Below are 20,601 nucleotides of genomic sequence, written 5' to 3'. Positions count from 1 at the left end.
AGGTGACACTTTCTTAATTAGTCCACCCATACTAATGTTGCATATTACCTACTTGTATCTGCATACTTGATGTAGCCCCCTGCACGATTAAGTGAGGCTTTGCCAATCTGTGCACCCATACTAATGTTGCATGTTACTTACTTGTACCTGTATACTTGGTGTAGCCCCCAGCACCATAAGTTGAGGCTTCACTAGTCTGTATACACTCATCTATGCCATTTGAAACCAATATGTGTACTCTTGCACTTCTCTAATGTACTATGCGCGTTCTATAATTAGTGCCTATATGCTCCTGGGATGTGTGAGCTAAAATAAATGTAAAAATAAATAAATATATAGGGAACCATCCGCGAGCCTTCTAAAGGTAAGAAACACCAAGGTAACTTGGCATCTCCTGAACATGTATTGTGTTTGAGATATCCTATTACATATAACTCACTGCAATCTGTCCCGCCGTCCCCAAAAACCAAACACCCCTTACATGCCCTCCCCCTGATACATTCAAAACATAATAGCTTCCCATATCATTCTGCTCGACAGCCATGATTAGAACTACATGCACATCTTAGAACTGCAGTGCAATAAGTAATTTCAGGTGAAGTGTGTGAGAAGGACATGATGAAGGCCTATTTATAGGTGACACAGTCATCCACATATTTTAAACATTTTGACAATGACAGGAAGTTGAGGTGGCTCCTTTGACCTCTGCACAAATAAATAAATCAGTGCTCATCGGATACATAAACATCTGATTAATGTGCAGCATACCTTTTAGGATTTGAAAAGGCCTATGACCAATGTTGCTATCCCTCTGAATAAACCAGGACTTCTCCAGGAAGCACACCTTGGGCATCTTACATGCGTAGTGCTTTATAAAGGCATATTGAAGTACTCACAGTAGCCTCTGGAGCGTTCTCTGCTGGTACACTTCATTCGAGCAGTAAACGATGTAAGGGTTGAAATGGTTCAATGCGTGATCCTCCACAATGTCACTGATATCATGAATGATGGCGTTCTCGTTGTCTTTGTGTCTTTGCTCCAAGTCATTAAAAAACCTGAACAAGAGAAAAACCCGGTACAAAGTCAGTCACCCAACATTGTTAATTAATAACCTGGTGGGTAAGGAGGGGGGTGGGTCCCAGCCAATCTGGAGGCTCAGAGTGGGTGCTTTACCACATGGAAGTGGGAGGCCGCCATCTACCCAGCCGGGAATGTGGCAAGTTCACCCATGTGCCCCTTTCCCTTCATTTCTCCCCACCCCAAACCCAATTTCCACATTCCCCACCCCTTCCCTTGCATTTCTTTGTCCCTCTCCGATGCCAGGAAAACGGTGTGTTCCTGGCGCAGCTCTGTCGCAGCAATGGATGCCATTGAAAGGGAGAAGGGGTTATGGGTAGTTCCCTTCCCTCTTATCCATGGTGGCCATCTTGTTTTGTAGTTTCTTTTCAAGTTGAGAAACGGCAAACATGCAGTTTCTCAACTTTAGAGAAAAATGCAGTATCTCAATACAATGTGCAGGGATACTAATAGCAATAAACCAATATGGGCAGGAGCAGGTAATGCCCCGGGCTAACGTTGAAGCCCTCACTTCGCTCAGGCTTTGAACTGACCAGGTGCATTACCTCACCAGGTAACGCCCCCGGCCATCAGGATTATTGCTTAATTAGCAGCCAATTGCTTCACCTTTAACACTTCTGGCACAGAGAGATTAGGGCATCTGCCTAACATCACATTACTAAGCAGGAGACAGGGACTTGAACAGAAACTCCAGTGCAAAATTTAGCATGTTGACCATTCCACTCCTAGCAGACATACAGCAGTCCTTTTAGTCCAGACAATCATCAGACCTATCTATACAAGCATGGACTATTCTGTCCTTCAACCGAAGTGTGCAGCTTAACATTGTGACTCTTTGGGAGTATAAAACAACTCTAATTAATTAAACCAGTTTTGCCATCATTAAATCAGTAGCATTGGCTAGTTGTGTTTTATCAAACAGAAATTAGAAGATCCCACGTGGTGGTTTGGACCTCATTATCCAGGAATAAGAACATTCACAAGAATTAACTTGTTTGCCAGACTATGTCATATTTTGATTTAGTCGTGCTAGATTCTGTGCTGCGGAACTCAAAAATATTATACCCTAGCACATCTAAAAATATTGAATACATCCCTGCCAACACAAATACTCTGAAATGTGACCGACATAAGAAGTTGTACATAAAAAAAATAAAAAAATACATATGGTTATATAGAAAGCTGGCCTAAAGGAGGGGTGACCATGACAGTCCCCCAGGGCACAAAATTCATGCAATTTACAAAGGGCCCCTTGGGAGACTTTATTGAAGAGGGGCATAAGGAAGCGGGGCTGGTGAGCAACAATTTCATCAAGGACTGCCAGTACAGGGACTGACTATAAGCGTGTAACACAGAAGAGGTGACGAGTGGGTGGTAAAATTAACAAAAAGAGGTAAGCGAGCCCCCACCACCACCTCCTTTAAGGTGCATCTGGAGTTTGCATAAAGCCTGCTCGCGTTACTTGCCCTTTTCCTCTGATGCTCATTGATCAGCCCCTATTCCTCTCTCTCATCCTGCATCTTTGTATAGCTTTAAACTTTCCCCACACTCCCTTCCTTACGTTACCCTCTCCTCTGCCCATCTGCCCCCTAGCCACCCACCCCTTACACCAGGCATTCAACAACCAACTTGACTTAATTCTTTACCGAAAGTAAAAATAACTTTTTTTTAACTTTTAACTTAAATTAGTGTTTTAAAAAGAATTTGATGTACTGCAAACATTTACTTGCCTTGAAAAAGAAAGTGCTCGGGATTCTGCTCATTTGCAATACTTTTCCAGTGATTTTGATTAATTCTCATCTTATCCTATCCTATGACGGGGCTTAGGGGGCACCAAATTTGGTTTTGCCTGGGACGGTGCCAGAGCCAAGGCCAGCACTTGTTATATATTAGAAATTAACACAAACACTAGTTCTCATTTAGGATGGGTGTAAGAAGACTTCTTGCCCACTACCCAGCATTTCACCATTTTCAGACCACTACTTATCAAAGCTGTATTCTTGCAAGCATAGTACCTTTCTCGATCACTTAATGCAACCCATCCCTTATCCCTCCAGCACATGCTGTTCCTAAAAAATAAAAGTCTCTGCCACTTTCACCTGCTGTTGGCCCTTGGCGACAGCTCACCCTTTTAGTGGACCATCCATGGAAATTCTTGCTGGATGGAGGAACTCTGGGTCCAAAACAAGCCAGGTGGCATTAGAAACATGGTAGAAGTGACAGCCCAAAATGCATACAGACGACAAAGGCTTGTTCATACAAGAGGACACTAGAAAGACGCCAATGTATAACTGGTAATACTTCTGCTCTAGAAACACGTGTATAGCTCTTGTAATAGCTTCATTCAATTTCCACACCTAACTGTTGGTTTATGAAAATCTTGTAAATTGACTGACTCAAACCTGGGTGCAATCTATGCTACCAAGTGCAAACGGGGTCCTTATCTCTGAATGTATATACATAGGCTTAATATACCCATGTTGATGGATCAGGAATGAAAGTCACAAACAATTTAGACATGGTTTAGACTAAAGAGTTTTATTGATAAAATAAAAGGGCTTGGGAAAATGCCTCGCTGTCCCTGTGCTAGTAGTGTTTCCCTACCAAAACACAAAACTAAGGATCTGTCAGTGTCAGAATGTCCAAAACAAAACTGTCCTATGTACAAAGTACTATTCCGACCCTCACATTCTAATGAAATAAATCTTAAAGTGAAAAGCATCATGTCTTTGGCATTCAGTGTTTCAAAGGTGTTCAAAAAAGAATAAATAACTCCAACATAAAGTCTCTCAAGTATATTGCTTTTTAATCCAGAGGTTGCATCCCTTTCCATGGGGTTTTCTTCACAATTACTTGACAATAACAGTTCTTGACTTTCCTCTTGTCCAATATAAAAATCACAAATATATTTATCTTTGTCCTTTAGGTTGTCAGGATGCCTGATATACTCTCCTGCCAGGGTTTCTCAGTTTCCCTCTATTCACACACCTGTAATTGCCTGGTATACTCACCTGCCAGGGCTTCTTGAAGTTGCCCATCTCTGCAACTCCAACTTTGATAGTTGTCAGGTGTATTGACCCACGTTCAAGTTATTATGTGGCTACCTTTGCTGCTGTGGGCTTAGAAAATCCAAGATGGCCGAAAAGCCCACATTTGTGCCAGAATCCAAGAAAACCGCGCAGTTTTGCGCATGCCAAAATGGTCGCCTGACCTGCCACCCACCAGTGCGAGCGTGACGGGCCAGAAGCGCCATGACTCAAACGTGGTGCCAAAGGAAAAACAGCAGTGCTTGTTAGCTCAAAAAGCACTTTGAAATCACCTTTGTTTCTCTGAATGCAAGCTCAAAATGCCTATTTCAAACATTGCAAGATAGTTTATTAACTAACTATCAGGAGACCATTGCCAGACCCTATCCTTTGGCTGCACACAGAGCAAAATCAGTGCAAAGGAATATGGTGCTGTTCAAAATCCATTTTAATTGATGTCAAAAATTGTTAAAATCATGGGCACAAAACCACCAAACAAAAATCCAACTTCTGGTTGGGTGTTCTACAGTACTCTACTGCAGAATCTACATCAATACAATGTTAGCAAGGATCATATGCCATCAAGTAAAATCCCCTTTCTGAAATGCATTAATTCAAGACAGCTGCCAAAAAATGGGTGCAGTACCAGTGTTGGACACTGACCGGCTCTAGCGATCTAAACTCTGACAGGAGACCTGTATTTCAGGAGCTGAAAAGGAACCTGAGTCAGCTGGGACTTCAAAGCCTTGCTGGTCAATAAAAATTCTTCACACCTACTGTTCCCAGGCCCTAAACCAGAAGGCAGTCTGATTTAATTAAAAGTTCAAGAGGCCTCTGTCCATTGGAAGTTGTCACACCTCAGAATTCAACACCAGAAGGCAGGAAATCACAAGTTTCTGTTAATCAAATGGAGAGTGGCACCCTGGACTGATGCCCTGCTAGCAGGAAAAACCAGACAAAGGATGCCTTCAGCTGATTGGGGTATGCTGATTTTGGGTGTGAACTGTCAACAACTGCTTTGGGAGAGACAGGCCATGTGACATCTGACTCAGCCAGCTAGGGGCGGAGACAAACCATTGTGGATTCAGAGAGCCAAGCAAATATATGTTTTATTAAATTGCTTATAAAATATTGTATCAAGATGACAGAAATGTACGATTTGGAGATTCTTAATATGAAAAATGTACCCACAATTTGAGACTAAGCTAAACTCTGTGTGATGTTCTGAGACCGAACCCCGCGTTTATTAATACTACAGACACTGTGCTTACACTAGAGAATTGAAAGCTTATTATAATGTGCTCAGGGAGGGGTTGCAGGTCTGTGTAAAATTTGATGCCGAACCGACCATGGCAAAACCCACTAAAAGCGCAAAATGTTGTTTCTGAACCCAAGCTCGCAGGAACATGGGGCTTCAACAGAGAACTGTCTTAAATTCATCTGTGACGTGTACATGTATTATGAACCACTTGTGTATCTGGGAAACATGTTTGATTATGAAAAATTGGGTTCTAAGTAAAAGCAAAGGGGCGTTTCTTCAATAGGTTGTAAAATGGTAGCATCACTCTGACTCACAACTCAGTTATCCAGTTAAAGGACACAAAATCCTCTAACACATCAGAATCCTCAGTGGGTTGGGCATAGAAAGTCAGCCTTCGCACCCATTTTCAAAAGACATAAAAAGAGCCACTGAGACCCAGGTAGGGACTGCTCTTTCTGCTTTCTTGCGAAGCACTTTGCCGGACCAGACAATATCCAGAAGGACCATATCCAGAACTTAGACTCCAGATTCCATAAATTTGAAACAGAAGGCCTACTGCAAGCTAAACGTATTCTCAGCTGGCATTACAATCTTGCAAACTGATTTTACCCCAGACTTCCAAGGGGCACATCAGAATAAAACAGCCGGGCTGTGCTGTTTCTGCTTCTTTGCCAAGAACTTTTGCCGGAACCAGAGATCCAGACCAGCAGAGCAGAGCTGACCCAGATAGCTGTGACTTCAGAACCACCCGCCAGAAGTCCAGTCTAAACCTCTTGACCAGGTCTTGATGGCCTATTTCAAATTTATAGTGTGAGTATCCAGCCAGAACTGTGCAGAACCAATCTCTTAGTCTAAAATAATCTCATCCCATCCATTTCAACCTGTTTAGAACTGCATAGAAATCGTTTGTCCATTCTGTGATTTCAAACCTGTGAAAGTGTCATTTGAATTTATTTTAAAGCTAAGACCCGAAGCTTTCCAACAAGCCCAAAACCGACTTTCTATTCCTTATAGTTTTTCCGTAATTGCGATCGAAGCACTCGGAAAAAGTGCTGCAAATTGCAATTTGACTCAATTTCTCCACTTGTCAAAAATAGCTGTCCTTTTGCTTGCAACTGCTGAAATTCGTTTTCAATCTGATAATCATTCCTGAATAATTGCTAGTGTTGACCTGAACTAATTCAAAGTAGCTGTCACCTACCCTGAATCTCCTATAGGGAATTAAAATCATTGTTAGCATATTTTTCACTCCATTGCAAATCACATTTATAAGTTTTTTTGACTGTTTAAAAGCATACCGGTTGCTCTAGGATTGCTAGGGGGGAACTGGAATTCGTATTGCATTTTGTTTGTATTCCTGAAAATTGTGTACTCTCTTTTCCATCTCTTTATATTGCATAGGGAACGGGGGTGAATTGTCACAAGGAAAGTGATCATATTATCTCTTGTTGAAACCATATCAGTTTATTTCTGTGCTGCATTCTTTCCATCATTGCTTTTCCTTGAAACCATAAAAGTATTCTCTGCTACCTTATCCTTTCTATACTAACTCCTCACTGATTGAAAAGAGTGTACAATTGTAACATTACCCATTGTTGATCAACATTATATTCATAAGTGTGCTATCAAATATTAATTTATTCATAAAAATGTGAGATATCCATTGTTTAATGTTTCAAATAAATCTTTTAATTTGCAAAACAAACCTACTTCTTGGCTGGGCTTCTTCTTTGTATTCCTCCATTCCTCTTCCTTGTCGCAGTGTTAAGGTGTTTCTAGGAATAGTAGTTCCCTATAACTAAATTGCAGGGAAACATTGGAGGAATGGTTTTATCATGTTCCGAGGGCAATTCAATGTTTGAGAGTTGCTCTGAAGATTTGATTGAGAGAAATTCTGGACTCTCCTTTGGGGAAGCAGAGAAGGAAACGCAATAGGCCATTGGTATGTTGTTCATAGGAGATTCATCATGTAAGGGAAAAGCGGGATACCATGTCTCATCCGTGGACACCAGCACTCCCTCCCGGAGGTTGTCTCCCCCCATGTGATCATCCTTCATACAGCCACCTCCGGGTCAGGAACAAGTAGCGGCTGCCGTCCCCTGGCAACATGGGGGGATGTCACTGCCGGAAATTGAGTAATGATGCCATTGGATTCATTACAATATATAAATGGAACAGATTGAGTGGTTTCATGTATCTGTACACATGAAATCATGGCCAATCATAGGGGGATCCCATTTTGTGCTGTATACATTTAAAACTGGTAACACACACAGCCCCTACACAAATCACTATAAAATGAATTTAAACACAAAGGATTTCAGGCTGCAACTATAAGAATAAAACAAACAAAATAACCAAAAGCTTTATACTCTAAAAGCAACATCTCCAGAAAAAGGTGGAATTGAAACACAGTGTTTCTAAGCTGCAAGTTAAGCTTCATTGAAAGGTCTTCATCAGGGAAGCCTTCCTTTAATATGATGATCATGTTTGTTAATTTGAAAAACAGTCTTAATGTGTGTGATTAGATCATATATATATTCTATTCTGACTTTAGTTGTGTGTTGAAGTTCAGTTTATCTTTTAGGGTTCACTGAATGACCTACATACTAGAACAGCATACTGCAATGACAAAAATGAAATCTTTTTTTTATCTTTTAGAATGTCATAGATGCTTCCCTCGGGGTCAAGTCAGTCTTTTACAAGAACTTTAATTTCTAGGGCTTCCAGACCTAAGGGTTCCAACTACCTAGTTCTTGTGTGGATGAGCCTGTGGGCTGATTCTACAATACAGGGATTCAAGACAAAAGGCTGAATTAGGGCAAAGCCTTAAGGACATTACAGTGAATAAAAGTCTGCTGAATGGCGATTCCATAGCTAGATTGCTAAGGTATGTGAACAGGCCTACAGGAAAATTAATACAAAACATTAAATGTAATTACCCATTACAACGACTCGTCCATTTTGGATGGCTTCTTTTGTACAACTGAAACTTGCCCAGATTTAATGAGTCGTTATTCGGGCTACTGGGAGGACAACATTAAGGATCTTGATGCAGACATTCATTGTGATCCCAAGAATGTCAAAGAGCAAGCTCCCAGAAGAAGAGAGGATGGGTTCGGGTAGTAGAATGCCTGCTGTCATTCAAAAGCAAAGGTTGAGCTCATATTTTGGGGTACATCTAGTAGACAATAAGAGGGATATTATCCACCGGTACTTTTAAAGTTGAGGACAAACTGAGAAAGACATTCTCATAATGAGGACTTTAATGAATGACTGGAGCTTCAGAAAGTAAGACATTAGCTGGTATCCATACAAAATCTGTGTTGGATTTTCCATAATCCTTACAGCCTTTTGAAGATTACAACTACCTGGATTGCATTTAATTGTTAATGGCCAAGTCAAAGAATTTGTTACACATTTATCGTGAAACTGATGGGAGAAGGAGAAGCAGTTATGGAATAATTGTGGACGCATCGGTTTGCTATGTTTTATACATATCCCCGTTCCTCGAGCCCCAGCCCCAATGCTGTCCCTGGAATTGTTGCCCACGTTTTTCTTAAAGCTAATGAGTGTCTCAACACTGGCAGAGAAGGGGGTTTGGTTATCTTAGCTAGGAGTATGAAGGTATGAAGGTATGCTCTATCACATTTTAATAACCATGTTATTTTTTATCCAGTAGTTTTATGAGAAGTTTCATACACGTCCTCACGTCTAGCTAAACATTCAATCTGTATTCCCCACAGGAAATACTATAGCAGCCATCTATGACATGTTACTAACTAATAGAACAAGTATATGCATATTAAACATAATAACACCAGTACTAGCTTTGGTGTGAAACTATCAAGAAACATGTACTGACTGCAGGGAGACGAGAGAGGTTCGCCCAAGGTCACAGCGAGTGAGAAGAATTACAACACCAAATTATAGATCTCGTATAACTACAAAGCAACCAACCCTAGACTCCTGGATAATGAAAACACTGCAGTGCATATTTCATCGTCCGCACTCTGACCTCTTGGCTAGGTGGGCAAATCTTATAATGGGCTGTTTCTGAAGGTATACATATGGCAACAGAATTGGGCTGGTCTCTCTTCCCAATATTATTCAAACACGGCGGGGAATGCTTATTCTCAACTGAATGGCATTTATTCATGCCAACATGCAGGAGATCCTGAACGCATTCAAGGAGCTTTAAAGCTACACGCAACCATCAACACGTTCAGAATGAAGGAACCTGGAGAACTATTCACAGTACTGCTCTACACAGGCCTCACAAGTTGAATTTTTGAATGGGCCTATTTAGGGACAAAACGACTCCATGTGGAATTCAACAATCCAAATTAATCTACCTGAGCACGCAGCAGGATCGCTCGCGTGCGGACACACGGGGCAGCACAGCCCGGTGCTCTGTACCAGTGGGATCACTGGTGCGGGTGGATGGACGCGTAGCAGGATCGCTAGCGTCCGGAGCAGGACGACGCTGGTGCGTCTTGCGCCTCGTCCCCAGTTGTTAGTTGGGCTATGCCCGCACTAAAAAACAGAGACATACCAGCGGGAATGGTACAGGACTTTCTTCATTAAACTACAAACTGTAAGTTGTCACTTCTCCACACTCTCCTTCATTCTCCTACGTCACATCCCTCTGTGACATCTCACACAGGGACTGTCTTAAAGCGACAGTACCCATAACAGAGGGCCAGCATCATCCTCGTCAGCGAGTCATCGGGTTGTTTTTGAGCCTCCAGCTGATTCTAGGATCTGAACATATGGAGTTTTTTTATTTTTAATTATCAACAATAGAACATGACAGTAGCACCTTTCTGGGTGCATTTGGTGTGATTTTTTTTCATGAATGATACTCGGGTTCTCCCCAACAAACTTTGATGCAAAAGTGGCAAAACACCAACATTAACCAGGCTTGATTGAGTTCATAGTGAGTCCTGTTGTGGGTGTTATGGATGAAAACTAAGGTGGGGTTTGGAAGGGACAGTATATATTTAGTCACCCCATTTACATGAAGTTTGCAATAGTTCAAGTCAACGGTGAACTCATAAAATAGGAACTTCTGTTGGACAAAGTGCTAGCGAAGCGGTCCAACTATTCCTCTTGATTGAGGTGAAGGGGAATGTTCAACGGCGGACACTTGCATAGGGATGTTTCCACTTCATGTACAATGCTTTCTTCTAAAGTTGATAGTGGTAGTTCTTGACAACCACCTAGAATGTTTCCTGTAAATGCAGCCCATTGACAGCGGCAGAGACACACATCTGTCATCGGCTACACTAGACCACCAGGGACTTGTGGGGGAGCGAAAACCCCCCACTCACTTGGGATTTACCAACGTGTGACCCTGAATGGAGCCCGCTAACATGAACAAAGATATTGAACTTCCCGGGCTGCCACAATGGAAGAGAGCGGGGCTTAGCCCACTATTTCTAACATCACATGTCAGCTCACCGGACCAGATGGCGGACACAGGTCCAGGTTTGCCAGAGAAAGAGGACCAGTCCCAGTAGGCAAGGGGGGTATAAGAGCAACAGAAAGCAGGAAGTCTGGGCTACATAGGTGAGGTAAAAGGAGGAGGAGTGGAAAAACAAAGAGACAAGGAGGAAGGAGTGGCGGAGTGTGGAGGCGATTTTTGTAAGTGAATTACTGGCTAGTGAGGCAAAGTGGTACTTATGTGCGAGTGTGCGCGTCTGTGAGGAGAGAGTAGAGCAATCAGTGTAAGGGGTGGTTGTGAAGTAGATGATACTGAGTGAAAGGGAGAGTGGTTGAGTAGTTGGAGGGAGGAAGTAGTGTGAATGAAGCGGTAATAGTGGGGAGGAGAGAGTAGTGTAGAGGAGGAAGAATTAGTGCAGAGGAAGGAACAGTTTGGCGGTGGAGGCAGTAGCAGTGTGGAAAAGGCATACATGGTGTGGAGGAGAGGGAGTAGTGGCGAGAAGGAGCCAGGTGTACAGTAGTCGAATGAGGACTGACAGCAACGTCATCAAGTCAAGACAGGCACAAAGTAACAGCAAAAAGTTGGTCCAAAAATGTCTATGTAAGTAAAATAAGAAAACAAATATGTTCTTACGGTTCCCCAGAACACAAGAGTGGGAATGACCTGTGACCACTTTTGTGTTAATTGGCAGAGATGTGCTGTCAATGCTATTTTTACATTTCCACGCTTGTTATTGGAAGTGGCATTTTTTTTTAAACCCTATGGCAAGCATAAGTCTTTCTATTTGGGAGAAGTGCAAGGCAAGCCGCACGCCGAAAAGCACCTGGATGCATTAAGCTTTCACGTGCATTTCGACTGCGGCAAGGAAGATGCTGCAGGTACTGCCACGTCCACAAGCACGTGACCCAGGAATGCACTGGCAGATGCGACAACCACTTCACGAAATGAACAGAAGTGCACCTTTTTTTGCAAGTACCCATACAACGCATGTTCATAATGATTTAGACGTGCAATTTTGCTTGCATATCAGCAGCATATAGTCAAAACGTGTACTTTTAGCATGGGCACTTATGAAAACGAGAATATTTGCGACTGTAAAAATACCTCATTTGCATGTAAACATTCAATTAATGGTACTGTGGATCCTGAAAACCAGCATTTTACTGTTACATGGCCAGATGTCTGTCAGTCTACTATCACTGGTTCTCTTGATTTGTTATATAGTGTGGTCGATACCAAGCCCCTAGAATGCGACATGTGTTCAGGTTGTGTTCCTGCAAGCAGCACTGCCTCCGGACAGTATCAGGTTCCAGAAGGACCTTGAATCAAAGCATGTGGAGAAGGATCCGAACAAGACCAGGCAGCATAGAGAGGAGATCACTTCCTGCGTCACAAATACCTCAGGTCACGTGATACGCCACCAACGTGCCGCAGCCAAACCTCGTGTACGGGCCGGATTTCGATGGGGGCAGTCAAGCGCTCTCAAGCGGAGCTAGAACGGAGCAGTGAGGCCACCTGTAGGCCTTTGCCCCCGCCCTCTTCTTGTTAATGTTAAACGAATTCCTCCATGGAAAGCCCGCATATTAATAACAAAAAGGTCTCCCGCCTCGCGCACAAACCTCCACACACACGACCTAGAGTTCCGAGTATAACATGCAGCAAAGGGAGGGTGTGCACATTTGCTCGTGGGGGTGGCAATTACATTCTTCCGAACTGGGTAAGTAAGGGGAGGACGAGAGAGCAAAGACGAAAGAGCGACAGATAAGATCCGTTTAAGGTCTGGGAGTTCCAGCTACAAGCAGGCAAACAAAGTCCACAGGGCATTCCTGGCTGAAGATGTGTGGGGGCGCATTTTAAACATGATGGTTGGTTGCCCACCCCCCTCCTTGCTTAAAGCGGAAAACAGTCATGTAGCAAGATAACACAGATGAAGAAGGAATCCAAACCGTGACTACACTTTCAATCAGAGAAATTGGAGCAACGAGGCTTTTCTTTGGTATCCAACAAACCCACTGACAGATCAAAACTGTCAGCAAGATAAAGAACGACCACACACCCGTGAGGTGCATACATTATAATGGACACCGAGAATTACCGCCGGTGGGGGAAGGGTTAATAGCCGCTGATTGTCACATAGGGCCAGTCAGCAGAGAACTGAAGCACTAAATACCCAGGTAAAAGCTATACATCCTTCTTTGTCAGTGGCTGATGTGGATGAGCCAGTGTTAAAAGGCAATGAGGTGATATCACTTATGCAAACGCAGCTTGTAAGGTGAGCGCTGCAAACACACATTTTAAGTGCCAGAACTTTTGTAATATACAAAGGAATATATTGCCATTTGAGAAGACTGCTTACTGGGGACATGGGGACAGTTGCTGATGGCCTACTGAGGCTCGAGGCACTTTTCAACTGAAAACGTTGAAAGGCCCCAATGCCGTCCCTGTCCCAAGGTGATCGTATTCCACCACAAAAAATGTACATACCTACACCTACTGTGTGCGCCTTGATTTTTGGATGGGCGACATTGATAAAGAAATGGCTGGCAAGGTTGGTGTCACAATATAGCAAAACTGCACAAGCACCAAGTGTGCTGCCAGCAAAGGGGCACTTGGGGGAGGGGGCTCCATTTCAGCCTAAATATAAAGTCTGGCCATATTGTAAGGGTCGGGCGCCAATGTGACGCTTCACGTAAGGTGGCAAAGTGCTCCCGTCTGTACATCTGACTGGGGTGGATGTATTGCAGTGAACAGACCAAAAGTCACCGGGGTGAATACGATTCCCCAGTCCAAGGAGTGGTTCTCGCACTCAATCTCTTTATACAGAGGTTTGCAATGACACTATTGCTTGAGTCCTCATTATGCAAATGCCACCACAGTAGAAAGATACCGCTCGCCAGTGAGGAGACATCCTAAATGTAGTTTTCTGGTACAGCGTCACTGGTATGAAATACCCACAAATGACTGATGGTTCTAAATACCACTGGGAACAGCCTCAGATTTGTTTGCCCACCCCTCTGCTTCTCTTCTCATTGTTTTTATTCTATTCTCTTCTCCTCTCCCCTTCTCTCTCTCTCCTCCCCCATCCCCTACTTTTTTCTGTGCACTTAGTCTATCAGAATTGTCCCTGGACCTAGTATGATAGTAACAAATGTTGTCCCCCCCCCTACTTGTTATCTCCCCACTCCCCCTCCAGCACTATCTGAAATGTCGGTTAGACCTAGTACGATAGTTGCTTGTTTTGTTCCGCTCCCTCCTCTCTCGTCCTCTCTCCCTCACCTTGTGTAATTCTCCGGCTGACCAGAAATGTCGCCAGGCCTAATACGGTAGTCACCTGTCAGTTTCCATTTCCTTCCTATCTGTGTCTTAGCACTTGCACTGTCTGAAATGTCGCTAGGCCAAGTACAATAGTTAATTTCACATTCTCGTTGTTCATGGCCTGTAAGAATGTTTTGTAGTTTCCCTTGTCGTGAAGCACTTTGAAACACATTGTGTATAGGCGCTATATAAATAAACTATCATATCATAAGTATTGGCTGCAGTAAAAATGACAGGCCGATTCTGCCACACCACGATTTCAGCCAGCGGTACATGGGCAGAAATATCGCCAGTAAAAACAATGTTAAATACTGGTGTTGGGGTAGGTCCCCTGTTGGAAAACACACTGCATCATGATTAGTCAGGGTGTATGTCTGCACAGAGAACAAGTGGCATTGTGGGATCTGCTAAAGGGTAGGACTTTTTGCTTAAGAGCAGCTCAGAGCTCACCTTATTTTCAGTGGTAATCATCATCAATATGCGTGTCAATTTTCAGTAGTGGTGGTGTTGATTTACCACTGGCTGCAATTCTGCAATTGCCCGTCAACAGGCAAAGTGTGTTTTCCAGTATGGCATTTCACCCTTCTAGAATTGGGGGTCATCTTTCATTACCAACACTTCTAGAATGAGGTCCGTTTAGTCTGTGGTATTGGCTGAGGATGCAACACAACCATATCCCCTTCTCCACACATGACATCATTTTCATGTAATGTTATAAAAGGCTCTATATGATTCCATCGAGAATTTTTCATTGAGGGAGAATTCTTGATTTTTCTTTGAATAGGACATCGCCCCCAAGTCACCCCTAGCTTAATTATTACCCCAACCACCGCCCTCTCACATACATTTACCACAAAATAAGATGGAAAAAGTTGGATGAATTCTCCCACGATGGAAAATCCAGAGATGGAATCTTCATATCCTGTCATATAAAATACGTCCTAAACAGTCTGTTCACACATTTGATGAGAATGTATACAATCTCAACATTATTTTCATGTATAGTCGGACAAACAGCATTTTACTTGTCGTTCAAAAGACTGATTTACGTTTTTTCCCCCTCGAAACCTTGAGCTTTTCACTTAAATTGAGGCAGAATCATGATGTTTTGAGGTGATTTTTCGATTTAAAAGGTTTTGCAAGATTGCAAATCTGAAAATGGAAGTTCTGCGTGCCCATCTACAGGCTGTATCTGCAAATCTGACCGAGTGTATAATATCATACACTATTATAATAATAATATTATCATCATCATCATTATTATTAGTATTATTATTATCAGTGTGGTACTTAACCTTTGAAATGGCTCAGTAGAATTATGAGATTTGCATTCCATGCAATTCAAAGGTTTTTCCTTGCACATTTTTATTTTTTTTAATGACACACTTTTGCACGTTTTGTGTAATCGCTGATATTTGTGATATTGCGGGTATTTGTGGCACAATGACAAGACATTGTCAAACTCAGAAGGGACCAATTTCGCGGAGATCACCTGATCTTTCCATCTATGATCTGCCAGCTTATGCCACCTCAGGACGCCAGGTAGACTACTGATCCAGACTTGCAGTGCGCTGCTATGCCTTTCATAGCAACGCACTACAAGTCTGGATCACTTAAAAGCGAAAGGAAACTGATCCATATGAGGAGTGATGACACTGCTGACGTGACTCGGGTGGAGTGGAGTGCATTCCTTACCTCCCCCGACCCCCCCCGCCCCCAGCGCCTATTTAAAGACCAGGAATGCAGTTGCACTGATAAGATTCGCTTGTATGGCCGCAGCTCTCGCTACAGGAAGTGACAATGGGAACCAGCTGCGGTCTCTCCATGTTGACCGCCCTCTGCAAAACTGGGACATGGTGCAGCTTCCTGGGAAAATGCACTGGCCTGCGGGTGGAAACCCTGGGCATGGCAACCACATCCAATGACAGATGTCTTCCAAGGGTTCCATGTCATTTCATCGTGGGATGTTTTACCGCAGTTTTTTTATGAAAAAAACTCATTTATTTTTGGGGGTTACCCAACCTCCCGTTTATTTTGTTGCTATTCTCGATCACCCACATCCCATATATATATATTTCTAACCCCCCCCCCCCTAAAAATTCAGTTTTTTTCATTAAAACATCTGCGGTAAAAACCTCTGCGAAAAAACATCCCGGGATAAAACCCCCACGAAAAAAGACCCTGCGATGAAAGGACGTTTTACCCTTGTACGCATGCAGTAACATAGCATGGCACACTGCCATCACCAGGTTACATTTCTGGAAATAAAATAACCCCAGCCAGTCTCCAATCACATTTTCTAGGAAGGAGTGGCGTCATCAGGCTCTTGCATGTATACTGCAGATGTGCCTCACAGGTAGGGATTGCACTGAAATGACCGAGGCAGCCTCAACGACAAAGATCTTAATCATGCATAGCACACTCTGCCAACCAAAACACCTCCAGGCACTTGCATGCACTCAAGGTGTTAATCAGGTGCTGGTAGAAGTTGCGGCATAGAGAGCATTGCAGGCCATATGCCATTCATGGAGCAGAGATGTGCTCACCCACTCAATATATCAACCTTGAAAGGATGAAGGGCTGAGACAAACCCGCCGGGATTCGGAATTGTAAAATGCAGACTCGCCCCCACCCCCATGCAAGAGGAAACTGCTTAGTTTGACCTGTGGGATATCCACCTGCACAAACATGATCTCCCTCCTGTGTTCCATGGCCTCCTGGTCTTCACAGTGCCACAAGCCAGGGTCTACCTGGCAGCCCCGAAGAAGTGCTTCGGGTATCTGTGGAGTCCGGTTAGTGGGTATGCCCAGCAGCTCTTCAGCCATTCACCAGATTGTGCAAGTCAGTGAACCGACTGAAGGGGGTTTTCCTTAAACAATGAATTCCAGTGACATTTGTAACAGACATGTCACACAATGGATGTCAAGTGCACAGGCTCCACGCACAGCACAGTGGTCAAGGCCAGACAAGAAGGTTCTCTACTATAGCCACATGATGGAACTATAGTCCATCCATGTAGGTGTGAAAGTTGTCATGCACAAAAGGTGCCCAACAATTAGGTTGCTCCATGCTGGACCTCACTAGCCCTGATTAACAACCATTACCTAAAAAAAAAATATGGAAAACAAAAAAATAAAAAAATAGCCATTCACCCATCCTGCACTCACCCTCTTATTATTCTGGTTTGTTCTCTTTCTACTACTCTCTGAGTTGGCCACTCCATCGCAGTGGGGGCCTCCTCTGCCGCAGTACCCATTTAAATGAGGGTGAATGGCCCCTTAGGCACAGGCCAGTGGCTTGAGTTACCCTGATATTCAAGTTCTTTTTTACATCCCTGGGCACATTGTAGTGTGGTGTAGTATATGTAGCAGAACCCTCTGCACCTCTATATCCTCCGTCCCGTGGTCAGGGCCTGGCCACTGATGTTGCCTCCTGCAATCTTGCTCATTGAAGTGTTGGCTCAACCTCCACTAGCACCAAAGGCTCACTCCAGTATCACCCTGTTGCCGGGTGCTGGGTCATCCACTCTTTTGCAAAGTGTTGAAGCTAAGCTCTATCGCTCCACAACCCATAAAATGGACTCCACAGACCAGTGACGGTGGAGTCCTTCCTTCTTGCCTCTGACCTGCCCCTCTACCCTAGCAGCTAACTGCCTGCCAACTCTGGGACTTTTTGGGTCATCTGACTCGGCATGATTTATCAGCTGAACGGTCCACCTGAATCTTCGCCCTTTAAAAATGCCCGATTATTTGACCCTTCCTGTCCAGCATATTGCTTTTCAGACTTGGGTTCTTGGATGTGTGCTGTGCTTCCTGGGGCCTTTTGTGCCAGACCTTGATGGTCTATCAGTGGCTGCTTGTGGGTTCAGTGCACCACCACAGCTGTTCCACATGACTTCCTGGTTTACCTTGCCAAGGCCGCCCTGATACAGCGTAAATCCCAGATTGGTCTCCCCTCTGCTCTGGGTAGCTGTCAGCTGTCCCTGGCTGGACTTATGCTTCCCACTGGGAGACTTAGCATCCTTTCTTCTCCCTCAAGTACTGCCCCTTTTCCATCATTACTCACTTATCTCTCTCATTCAGAGTGGCGGGTCCGGCTTGGAATGGATCCCGGTGCTGGCAACTGAATATGCTCACCTCCTCAGCCAAGTGGCATCTCACTCTCACCCGTTCAGGTACCATCACCATGCGATCGGATCACTTAGGTTATCAGGTGATTCGTGGCAGATTTCTCCAGCTCCTAAAAGCTGTAATAAAAGCTGTGGTTACCCTATTTATTGGCACACAATTCACTGTCGGCAGAAGGTTAAAGGTCTGAATTGGCCCTCCCAGGATTTGAACCTCTGAAGTGCACACTTCTCTGAAGTCAATTCTTCCGTTAAATAACTGGTATATTTCTCCCATAGTTCAAACCTGACAATAAAAACCATTAAGTAGCCAATCAATTGATCAAATAAAGCCCAATCTGGTCACATGGAGTAGAGTAAGGTCCTCCTGGAGAAATTCCCAGGCAATATTTTAAGCATTGCATCTATGCAAGTCTTGGCCTTCTTGGTTCTTATTTTTGGAGTTTGGCAGGTGCGATGGTTCTCACTATGATGGAGTGGTGGGTTTGGACGATTGATCAGGTAGGGCAAAGCCTCAAGTGAACAACACATGTTTCCATTTTCTCACTTTCACCCATGGATCGTAAACACTTTCTCCCTTCCATTGCTTCACCTGCCTGCCCTTTGCTGCCAATGAAAACATATCTCTGGGATTTACTTTGTCTGGCCTAATCTTTCACTTTCAATCACCTGGCGTGCTGTACATCACTTCTTTTCATGCTCAAATTATTACTAACCGAATCCCATGGGCTTTTAGACTTGACCCCTCCCTCCTAATCCCTTTTCCCTCTGCTGTCCAAGGATCTTAACCTGAATCTGGATCTCGGTCATACTTCCACCAGGATACACTTGCTGGTTCTCAACCTTTTGGAAAGTGCCTATCAAGTTCCCTCTGTCTAGCACTTTGATCGTCCTTTCGCTTATCTTCTTTCCTTTGGTATAATATCTACTTGACGAAACCCGGGTATTAAAGCTAGCATAACTCCCTCTAACCTATGCCAACCTCATTCTGCTTTCTTGAGCTCAGGCATCTGAATGGCATTCCTCTTTGGCAGTAGTCTTCAATTTAAGTTTCCCCAACCATCCTGCAACCACCCGATTTCACACTTCCATTGCATACACTCCCTAGACTTCACGAAAAACCTCCATCACTCAAATTTCCCTCTCTTGACCCAGATAGTCTGAAATGCAGGCCAGCTGCCAACAGAGGATTCATAGCCAAACTTGCCTGATCATACGGCCTATGGAATCGCACCATAATGTTTCCTCAATCGTGGCAACATTACTAAAACTGCGCCCACGTAAACTCCAACTCCCATTACTTCATCCAAGCAGAGTGGGGTTTGCAGGGGTGTCCCCCGCTCTCCTTGGGTGAAGTAATGGGGGTTGGAGGTTGCGTGGGTGTCACCCACTTACCTTTACAGTAAGCGGGGGATAAGATTAAAAAAGTATCCTGCGGTGTCAGCACCGCCCCACGTAAGTAAAGGTAGGTGGGAGTGGGTGGGGGTGAGGTTTTTGGGACTGTGGACCGGGACAGGTGATCTATCTGACCACTGCACCACGCCATAACTGCAGTCGACATTTTCATTGGCAGAATTACGGGCGGCGCAGTGATCACATAGATTCCTGTCTATGGCCATCCATTTAATCAAATCAAACCATTTACTAGACCAACCAGATGTGGTTCAGCCTTACTAGATCTCAGGTAGGACCTTAAACCCCAGTAGAAGGAGGGGGATCTACACCTTCATTTCCACAGGAGTCATCTGCTGCATTTGATGCAGCTGACGAATCCATCCTTACCCCAAGGATTCCAACAGATGGTATTTATGACATAGAAAGGGACAGGATTTGTCCCGCTCTCTCTTGCGTTTTCCATCTTATGGATATGCCCTCTTCCTGCTCTCAATCATATTCCTTACACTATGGAGTCTGGTAGGGGTCATTTCTACCACTCTTCTTTTAAACATTTGCCTTTCCGCTCCAATTACCCTTATCCTCCCGTGTGGGTATTCTGGCTGCCTTTGGAGTAGACGTTAGGCTCTTGGAAGCAGGCAGTGGTGAACATCATGTCAGTATTGGTCTGCCATGCTACACTCTGAAGATGGCACATCTATCATTCTATAAATCATCTAGCATGAAATACCTAACACCCATTCATCACATCACCCGACCTTATGTTTTGACTCACCAAGGTGAGCTATTGAAAGTCCCTATACACCCCCCGCCTTACTCACCGAGGGAAAGCAAAATCCATAAATTGTGAGAACTCCTCTCTCATCCAGAATCCTTTCTTATAAACCTCCTTAGGTACTGGATACAATAAGAGTGCCTATGGGACTCTGCCTTCCCCTGATCACCTATATTAATC

General features: G+C 43.9%; 1 protein-coding gene across 2 annotated transcripts in view; it reads right to left on the bottom strand.

The window, feature by feature from the left end:
- ARHGEF16 (Rho guanine nucleotide exchange factor 16) overlaps positions 1-20,601 on the bottom strand; it is a 440,772-nt gene that overhangs the window by 170,390 nt on the left and 249,781 nt on the right. For both annotated transcript variants that reach the window (XM_069610226.1, XM_069610225.1), the window contains exon 7: positions 897-1,055. In XM_069610226.1, coding sequence (XP_069466327.1) covers positions 897-1,055 — 159 coding nt within the window. The remainder of the gene's footprint in view (positions 1-896; positions 1,056-20,601) is intronic.

Source organism: Ambystoma mexicanum, chromosome 8 (genome assembly GCF_040938575.1).
Source record: "Ambystoma mexicanum isolate Mex_15411 chromosome 8, UKY_AmexF1_1, whole genome shotgun sequence".
Classification (NCBI taxonomy): Eukaryota; Metazoa; Chordata; class Amphibia; order Caudata; family Ambystomatidae; genus Ambystoma; species Ambystoma mexicanum.
The sequence above is the reverse complement of the archived record's forward strand: the minus strand, read 5'-3'. Positions and strand labels throughout refer to the sequence as shown.